We start from the raw sequence: 10,282 nt of genomic DNA, 5'->3' as shown, positions 1-10,282 counted from the left end.
ATATTTTACAGAACTCAAATAAACAAACAAGTAAACATATTTGACGAATTACCTTGTAGACAAACTCCAAAAGCAATTGTCAACTTTAATTATGTACTTTGCAAATAAAAAGTGCCTTTTTGTGTCTGTGCAAATATTGCACATACCTGCAGCAACATGTTTGCAAAACTGTCAGGAGTTCTGAAAAATATAAAGAAACAGAAAAAATGTGATATAGGCATATTAATAACAATACACTTAAGTAACACAGCATTACTTGTTTGTCATGTAAATTCACACTAGCAAGTCAATAAAGAAAGGCAGAAGCTACTAGTATAATTACAAATTGTTCTTCCATGAATTTAAAATTCCCCAGTGAGTTTAGGTAAACTAATAAAACTAGTAACTAGTTAAGTTGGCCTACCATGTCATGTTCGTTCTACACAGCCTCGTGATATTGGTAAACCTAACATGACGTTGCGGTCTCATGTTTGACAAGCAGAAATGTGGCCCAATATGAAACAGAGGTCCATCTTGCTCAGCCAATAAGGTGAAAAGGATTCTCCACGGAGGCGGTGTTTCTGAGAAACAGTGCGTATCGGGTTAGGTTGTTAGAAAGTTAATGGCTGGGGGAAAGAGAACCTCCTCAACCCTCGCTTCGGGAGAGTTTCTGGATTCCCTGAAGTAAAATCAAGCAAATATCTTCCAAGAAAGCGCCTCGACGGACGTTTAAGTTAACTAATAGCCCGTTAACGCGCGTATTGTGAACAGAAGTATGCAGGATGCAGTAGCCGGGACGGCAATGCTGACGGACGGCTTCGAGGACGAGATTGACTCGGTGACTCCTCGCTCCCCAGTGGCAGGGATGGGGGTAGGAGCGACACCAGGAGGAGTCGGACTTGGAGGCATTGGGATTGGTGTTGGTGGGAAGAAAGTGCGTTTGTACGGCGAGCCCGGTGGACCTGCCGCAGAAAGACTGGATTTCAAACTAGCGGCCGCGGCCGTCCTCTCCTCGGGTCCGGGATCCGGCAGCGACGAAGACGAGGTTTCCGAGGTAGCAACGCTAAGCTAGTTAGCTTAAGCTTAACCGTTGGCAACCACCCCCTCCCAGGCCGCTTAAATTGCGTATAGTTAACAAACACAGTGGAGAAATAGTATCTCCCCTCAGTCCAGAAGTTTATGAACAGCTCGATGTCGACGGTGTTTGGTAAGACGGGGGCAGTTATTCATGCCAACAGGCTGAAATGTTTTATTTATGCAGCGCAGGCTGTGGCCACGGCCTAGTTCGGGTGGAAGCGACTACGGCCTCGTTCGGTGCTGTCGTCTCGCAACACCCATCACAAGTTTGCTGTCTCTCAGCAGCTTTCCAGCCACAGCATATGCTGGTTGTCCAGAAAGCCTCGGACGTGCAGGGCCAGCTAAATGCCAGCCATTTCGTAGTTGTGGTGCAATTACGTCACTTTTCCAAATCATGTAAATTAACCGGGATCTTACCTCTGCGAACTTTTCCAACACGTTTAGGTAATCACGTTTATGCCCAACAACTCTGGTGGTCCACATTTGGTTCTGATAAATAAGCTTTTTTTTTTTTTTTTTGGTAAATCTCATCTACTCGTCGGACCACCACAAGTGTCAGCTTGATTTGTCTCCACACGAGAACAGCTTGGATACATGTTGTGATGTGACTTTCCACGTCTCATGCAAACAGACAGGTGTGATTGCATCTGTGGTTGTGTTTATTATCACACCACATGTACATGTTTGATCTGTAATTGTAAGCAAATAGGTAGCACCCCAACTTTTGGTAGAATTTGTAAAGTTGTAGCATTTCTACAAATGAAATGCAATATTTTAGAACTGCTCTGCATGTTTTTTTGTGAGCATTAAATGGGGTTGACCGTGTTTTTGACAAAAGCAGACTTGCTGATGTTTAGATTGGTTGACGGTAAACACTTCATTTGCACAAACTGGCAAAGTTATTTATTTTGTCACTTGCACCGTACCTTCAAGTTTACTGTCAGAAAGCCTAGTGGCAGGTTGTTATGGGATGTGGAGAGATTTGACACGACTGACCCTTGGACATTGTTCCCGTCGAGGTGCCTCCGTTGTACTTTTCTAACATTTGACCCGAGGATTATCTGTCTGAAAACCTAAAGTCATGGCAATCAAGTAAGGATATCAGCTGACAGCACTGTCAATATGAGCTAGCTGTTTTTGTCTGAACATCTGCTTTCTAATAGTGGGAGAAGACGATGACAATTTTGCCACTTGCACCTGATTCAGACAGTTGAATCAGGTTGCTAATGTATAGCATCTTTGCTATGTTTAGAGCAGAAATAGGACATTTGTTGTTGTATTGTAGTCCAGTGGAGAGCTTGCTACTCTGGGCAGTAGCTAAAATCCTAGCCCCGGGATTAAGCAGATGCCATTCTAGGCCTTTCCAACTCTCTGGATACCGACACACTGGGAGCTGTAGTTCATTTAATAGGGAAGACTGATATCCATTGTTTATCATGAAGGCCTTTCAAAACTACATTTCCCATTCTCTGTTGCGCTTTATAATATAACTAAATTCCTCCTAAATACTGAATGTTGACTCTCTTCCCATATTAGCTCTAGAGACTGAAAGCCTGCTTTAGTTTTATTAAACTTTTTGGAAACAACATTGTTTTTTTTAACTCCTCTGTGATATTGATTATTTGTGATCCATCCAAGGAAAAAAATATTTTGTTTAAGATGTTTTATTAAACAAGAATGTTTCAGTCTATCATTGATGTAATTACTGAGTAGACAAAAAGTAAAATGTTAATGTTTATTTTTTTAAATTAATACTTGCATAAGATAGCAGTTATTTTAAGTTCTTATGATTTTTTTCCCCTGCTTGGGCTAATCATCTTATAATTTAGCTTGATAGGAATCCTTTTTATTCTGAGGTTTGTTACAATTTTTAATATTTAGCTGTTAAGCTGATGGTAAGTTTATACAAGTTGTCCTGATATGTTCTCCATTACCAGTACTTTTTTCTGCATAGGTCACAAATGTTAAAATATTTATGAAGAGTAAAGAAGTGGACAAGACGGGGGGGCGGGGGGGAACTTTGAAGAGAAAAAAAAAAAATTTACTATTATGCAGAGATATTTTTTCCTCCCTAAGCCTATCTGTAAATACATATTTTTTCTTAAAAGTTTCCTTAATGCACGTACTCCTTAGACTTCTCTGCATGAATAGATCATCTGCAATGCAAAACTTGACAACAAAGTGTGCCGAAGCTCAGGTATGAGACTCTAGTGGTGAATTTGGGCAGCTGACTCTCAGCTGAATCTGACTGTGTGCGGAGGTTATAATTCCTCACCATAATAACACTCGCCGCACTTTGACGCCGTTGTCCCTGTGCGCCTTCTTTTGCTTTCCCACTGTTCGGAGAAACTGTAAATAAACAAGAGCCACATGCCTGGTCTTTTTATAGATAGTGGACTTATGTGGAGGGTGTGGGACCTCTTTTATACGATGCAATGTAAACAGTAGTTACAGTAATGTGATACTTTGATTTAAATTATTTCCCTTGCCGATTTGTTCTACTTTTCAGTCCCCAATCCAGATATAGTGATGGTTGCCTTTTAAGCGATGGCTTGCGAATCAGATTTAGGGTGACATTAAAGGCTAACTTGGAAATCAAAGCAGTCGAGCAAATTTGAATTAATCACCAACCTTTTCCTGTCTCTCCCAGGTGGAGTCATTCATTTTGGACCAGGAGGACCTGGATAACCCCATTATGAAGACAGCCTCAGAGCTGCTTTTGTCCAGCGCCACAGACGGAGTCGATTTGAGGACTGTAGATCCAGAGACGCAAGCTCGACTCGAAGCTTTACTGGAAGCTGCAGGTACGACGGCTTTCATCTGAATTAATTTCACCCGCAGACGTAGCACATGAGACTGTGCCGTTAAACACTGCATTAATGGTCACACCCATTTCTAATACAACTTGTCTGAAGTCATTCTTTTAACATACACTAACATTCAGTAAGGAGGACCACACCTTTTTTCTCTTAATCCCTAGAAAGGTGGAGGCCTTACATTGTTCAAAAGAGACTCTCTCTAACTTTTTTTTTCCTTGAGATGACTTCATTTCTTGAGGTCACCGAAGCATTTGTCAAATGACTACAGCGAGACCATACTGCTTCTTTTTTCAACCAACAGTTTACACTTATTTTTAAGATGGAAGGTTATAGGAATGGAGTAACCCACTTGTCTATGCTTTTCCTACTTTGCTACCGGCCCTGTCTGCTTTGGGTTGTACTCTTAAAAATCAGTGTGTGCAGTGTCACAAACTTAAAGAACTGCTTGGACGAATTAGTTGTCAGGCTATTGTAGTTCAAGTCCAACACAATAAATAATAATGCCAATTGGATGTACTTGGTGTCTTTCATCTCCACACCAGATTTGGGCTTTGGTGATCAAGATGCTAAAATTTAGGGAGATAGGTGGGTTTTTATTCTGATGGAGAAGAAAGGGATAGTGTTTAAAATAGGGGATAAGTAAATCAACATTGCTTTTGCAGCATTCATAATTTGGGTAATGTTATGATTTAATCATGCAGCTCTAAAGCATGTTGATATTATTGAACCTACAGTAAGTGAGTTAAAGGCTCAAAACAACCATATACTAACCTGAAAAGTAATTACCTTTTGATTAATACCCAAATGCACATCCACCCTTGTGCAGTATCATCACAAAAATCCAGTATTCTCGTTTCCATTTGTGTCTGAGGTTGTCCCAGGCTAGTAAAACATTGTCCCCTGGTTCTACATGAGTTCTGATCATTTCACCTCATGTCATGTTGTGTCTATAGTAGTTTTCAGTCGCATTGTACCCAAAATATACAGGTATGAAGTGGAGTTGTCTGCTGCAGTACATTTTGTACTGACAATGTATTAATTCAGGAGGACGTTTCGTACCTATTTTGACAACCAAGGAATTTGAGCCAGCTTTCTCTCTGCTAACTATATTTATAGTAAAAAAAAAAAAAAAAAAAACAGTGGTGTGATATCCAAACAAGTTATTGTGGAGGCATATTGTATCATATTTTATATTAGCAGACTGGCACAAATACAGGCCAGGAGCAAAATGAAATGGAGGGAGCGTGTAATATAATAAAAAGTTTAATTGGCGTGGTTTGTGAATTTTATTTTTCATTAGAACTTGTAATCTCTGTTTAAGAAGGTCTGTATGTATTAATCCAGTAGGGCTGGGTGTCCTGGCCTCATTTGGGCTTGTGAACATTACGATGCAGATTAGCGCTGGAACGCGCTTGAGCCTCCACCGCGTGCGTGGGGTTTGCGTTCAGCAGCTAATGGCTAATCTCACCCTAGTCTCCTTTCTCCTGGACTAGTCCTTACATAATCTGCCTGTGTTTTTTTTTTTAATAAATAAACTTCAATACATTTTGATCACTTCCACTTGTGACAGGATACTTGCATTTTCTATCTATTTTTTTTCTGTATTATCGGAAAAGGATAAATGTGTAATGTAGGTACAGAACATAAATAAAATAGCCAAAAACCATATTGTTCAGCCGGTTGCCAAGACAGTTTTTATTAATCTCGTAATCTGTGTGGGTCATTAACATAAGATAGTTGGTAAGTACTTGTTAACCACCAAATAAGTTCTGATGGTGAGTTTTCCACATTCTTACGTTCTGTCAGTACACATGGCACAACTAAAACCAGGTGCTTTTGTGAAATGAGCAAATATTTTCATATCCTAAATTTGAAGTGGACACAACAGCAATCATATAAAGGGTGTCTTATGGATGCTAAATGTTTAACTCCATTACACACCCATAGCTACTAGTTTTATTTCATCTACACAGCTGAAATAAAATACAAATGATGTTCTTCCTTTTAGTGGTTTAATAATAACAATACACCAGAATGTGTGGTTTTTGGATCTGGGTTATTCAGATATTAAGTTATTCACATAAAACTAAGGTGCAGTTTGTGGAAGTTGTTGTAGTCTGAAGTCATTCAGTCCCATCTGTCACCTGTCAGTGGTGGCAAGTGGAGGTGACATCATCGTTAGTAAGCAATTGTGAAGTGTGAAGTGTGCTAAAGGTCGATGGTCAAATGGTCAATGCTGAGGCTAAAAACAAAACCTAGACCCATGCCATGCTCTTTGTTGGTCTCCTGCCAAGACATTTAGCAATTATTGGATTTATAGTATTTAATTTGAGGTTATTATATATATATATATATATATATATATATATATATATATATATATATATATAAAATTCTACTGAACCAGTTATCTCGTGTAGGCTGGTGAATATAAGCTAATTTAAAGTCAGTGCGTTTTGCTTCATAAAACATTTTTTTTAATACTTTCCCACAGTTCTCGGAAAAGTTCCATGTGGGACTTAAAACATATTTTGCTAAATGATTACCAGTGCCCTGCAGACTTAATTACAACAAACACAAGCTGTAAGACAAGTCAGGCATGGATTATTAATGAAGGCTTCTGTTACCAGTAGCAATAAAAGATGACCTTGACTATTATCTATGATTCTTTGTAGTTACTTAAATGAATGCAATCTGAAGGAAATTGTGTCAGAATGGTGGCGAAAACAAAATGAACCATCATGAAATATGTAGGATTACATCTGAGAAGGTAAATGCTCACTTAATACTACTTTGCCTTTGACAAAGTCATATTTACTAGTTATGTTTCCAGTGAGCTGCTAAAATGTTCTTTTTTTTATTATTTCTATGGTTTAAAACCAAAAATATCTTTTTTTATGGCTTCCTTTTCAGTAAGATTTGTGTCCGGCCTTATGGAGCATGGCATAATGCAGCACTGCCCCTCTCTCACCTGCTGCTGGAGACTGCCACTTAGAAGGCTACTGGATTTTTCCATCTGTGAGAACACAGAAAAACCTGCCTGTTTGAAAATCTTTCAGGTCTTGAGTAACTAAAGAGACACATATTACTGTTTTGAAACTCCAGTAAAAAAAAAAGTATATAATATTCTGTCCATTGAGCCAGCTTACTTAACAATAACTATTTTCAGCATGTATTTGTTTTATAAGCTTGTAACTAACTAATATGATTAGTTTTGAAGCAGCAGGAGAAATTTTTACTATTTAAATAAAAATAAAAAAAACACATTTTTTAAATGCTCCCAAATTGTGGTAATTTAACTAATTATCTTGTATGAGGTAATAACCCATCTCATGTGAGATATATTATGAGACCATGACGACAAATAAACCTGTCTCGTTTTTGTGAAGTTGTTTAAATATTTTTGTGCTCCCTTTTTTCTCTGTATGGGGTTAAGTTTTGTTTTTGGCTTCAGCACTGACCGTCAAACTTTAGCACACTTCACAATAGCTTACTAACTATGATGTCACCTCCACTTGAAATTGATTAAGCCAAAACGCGCGCTAAAATATATTCTGTAAAGTTAACGTACCGAATGCGTTATTTTTAAGTTGTTGGTTAATTGGCTGTTCTTACATGTTAAATGTCAGATGTATTTTACCATTTTTTTCCCTCCATTCGGATTATTTCAGGAGACTCCATTCGAAATGCTCATAAAATATGACCAGCCTTTTCTTCCATATCAAAACTTTCGTGTTGTTACTATTCATTTTATTATGTTGGGTCAGGTGAACACTAGAGATGTGCCAAGGCAATTTTGTAAATGCCATGTCGATTGTTTTTGGTCCTCTATTAGTTCTTCAAAAGTTTAGTCTGAAGTTTTATAGGTTTGTTTTTTTTGACATACTAACAAAGTTAACATGAGCTTTCTTGACATAAGTTCACATTCCATTTGGGTACTCGACTCAATTAGAGCTGTTATTAGAGGATTCAATTTATCGTATGTCTCAACTCGTTCGGGTATTTTACTATTATGTAAAACTGTTTATCAGAGGAAAGTTGGACCTAATTGGATTAGAGGTGTTTGTTTTAAAGGGTTTGTTTAATTTTACTTGAAGTAATTCAAAGTAGGTTCTAGCACTTAGAGATTATACTTACTGATGCTATCGGTCTCTCTAAACAAATGGTGCTTTTTGGACCTAAGTGACATCCACTTTGTCTGTTTCCCACTCAAAGATGACACACTACAAGCGAGGCTATGCAAAATATATGTCATGTGAAGAAATATTTTGTGCTTTCACAAAACAATGCAGCATGAGCTTTGGATATGTTTATTTTTGCTGGACTCGAGGCTCACATATTTCCTGGGAACATAATAAAAAGCTTTAATTTTGTAGTATAGAGATTTTTCTAATTCTTTAAGAAATAATGCCAATTCTTACCTAACCATCAGAGGAACAGTTTGTATCACATATTCTAAACGTGCCAAACCGCAAACAGTTGTTGACTAAACTATTAGAAATATTTTCTATAAATGGAGGCATTTACACAGACTTTAATTTGAATTGCACACGAGACGAGCTGGCTCGAGCCAGCGGCGTTGCCAGAGCTACACGTTAGCTTTCGCCGACCTGCTGCTTTAAGCATTCAGTGGAAACATTACACCAGTGGTGTCCAGACTAAGTCCTTCATGGCTAGTTTTAGATCTTTCCCAGGTTCAGCACACCTGAATCAAAGGATGGTTCATTACCAAATCCCTGCTGAACATAATGGCACTCTGAGGAGGTAATTCAAGCATTTAAATAAACTTTGTTGGAGTAGGGAAACGTCTGACTGGTGTTAGTCACCCCTGCATTGTAGTTATAAGCTTTAGTTACACTGGTAACCTGCTGCTGTGTTTTCTTATCACCTGAAGTCAAGAAACTTACAATACTGATTATTTAGGGATGAACAGATTGCAGTTTTCTAGCTCATTACCAATCTTTAAAAAGCCAGATTTTAGCAGATACCAATTTTTCTTTTTCTTTTTTTCATAACCAACACTATCAGGTGGTATAAGGTCAATATCTTTAATCTAATTTTATTGAACAACATTGAACAGTACCCACAAAACAATACAAACTTGTTTTGATTGCACATGAGGTAGTGCTCTCAAATACACATAAAAGGTTTAGTGCATTTCTGTCTACTAAATTAACTAAACTAAAAACAATCAAGTCGTCCAGTCAGTCAGCTCATTCTCACAGCAAAAAGGGGCAGCGGCTGATTTTTCAGGCCTGTGAGGAGGAAGATCAGATCGGTGGATAAGATCTGTTTCATATGTGGGTATCGACTCATCGTCGCTCTCGTAAAATTAAGGAAGTTGGGGATTGATCAGTTCATCCTTATAATCATTATATTGAATGCATACAATTAGAACATCTTCTGACATGTTAAATAAGTTTTTAATTTTCATAAAAGTGGATCCAGTGGCACCTTCTAAATATTTTTATACTGCATTAAACAGGTGTCAGCCTGAATTCATAGTAATTAATTGTCTAAAGCCCTATGAATACTTCACTTTCTGCATATTTTGCACCATGATGCTTTGAGAACGACGACTTTGAGTCGAGTCGTTCTGCCTGTTCCAACTCTGTGGCCACAGCAGCAGATCTTTGGAAATCTACTGCAAATATTATATTTCCCTGAGGCAAGTTTTGTTGAGCCAAAAAAAAGTTGCATTCATTCTGATCATTTTGATTACACTTCCAGTAGACTAGCATATGACCGCACGTGCACGTGGGAACAAGGAGAGGAAGTGTGCACTAGTCCAAATTTCTTTCCAGATTTTGTTTCAGTCATTGAAATGAAGTATTGTATTAATAATACAATACACAGTTCATACTAATAAAGAACTAGACATAACTTTTAATATCATAAAGGCTACATTAGCTGGAAAATTGGTTATTACTTATTATGCCTTCAAATTTTATTATTTGGAAAAGGATCTGTCTGTGGAAGATTCTTAGTTTTTTTTTGTATCAAGGCTAGGCTAGGATATTCTTCAGGCTGACGTGGGTTTACCCTGTATTTTTACTCCAGTTCTCTCTTGACATGGGCCGATCAGCTGTTTATTGCAGGGTGTGTGAAGCTGGAGGAACACGACCCTGCTTCCCTGTGTGCACACTGCGGCTCTACAGCATTGCCGTGCCTTGTTGTGCTCCTGACAACTATCAGCTGTCTCTATCACCATGTTGAATTAAATTAGACCACAGTGTCTTAAGCAAGTGCTGCAGTCTGACATGAACATGAGACAGGAAGCCAAAATGCATTCAAGAGAAATGACGTTTACCTTTAAATATAGCAGTGAATATATAAGTTAAGCCACACGTTTACCGGCTCAAATTTCATGTTTGAATCGACTTTGACTCATGGGTTTTATATGGCCA

General features: G+C 38.2%; 1 protein-coding gene across 3 annotated transcripts in view; it reads left to right on the top strand.

Annotated features, from left to right (window-relative positions):
• The first annotated feature begins 576 nt into the window (after nucleotides 1-576).
• ankhd1 (ankyrin repeat and KH domain containing 1) overlaps nucleotides 577-10,282 on the top strand; it is a 33,339-nt gene continuing 23,633 nt past the window's right edge. For all 3 annotated transcript variants that reach the window (XM_032554978.1, XM_032554977.1, XM_032554979.1), the window contains exons 1-2: nucleotides 577-1,033; nucleotides 3,707-3,860. In XM_032554978.1, coding sequence (XP_032410869.1) covers nucleotides 755-1,033; nucleotides 3,707-3,860 — 433 coding nt within the window. In that variant the 5' untranslated portion in view covers nucleotides 577-754. The remainder of the gene's footprint in view (nucleotides 1,034-3,706; nucleotides 3,861-10,282) is intronic.

This window comes from Xiphophorus hellerii, chromosome 23 (assembly GCF_003331165.1).
Source record: "Xiphophorus hellerii strain 12219 chromosome 23, Xiphophorus_hellerii-4.1, whole genome shotgun sequence".
Classification (NCBI taxonomy): domain Eukaryota; kingdom Metazoa; phylum Chordata; class Actinopteri; order Cyprinodontiformes; family Poeciliidae; genus Xiphophorus; species Xiphophorus hellerii.
The sequence above is the reverse complement of the archived record's forward strand: the minus strand, read 5'-3'. Positions and strand labels throughout refer to the sequence as shown.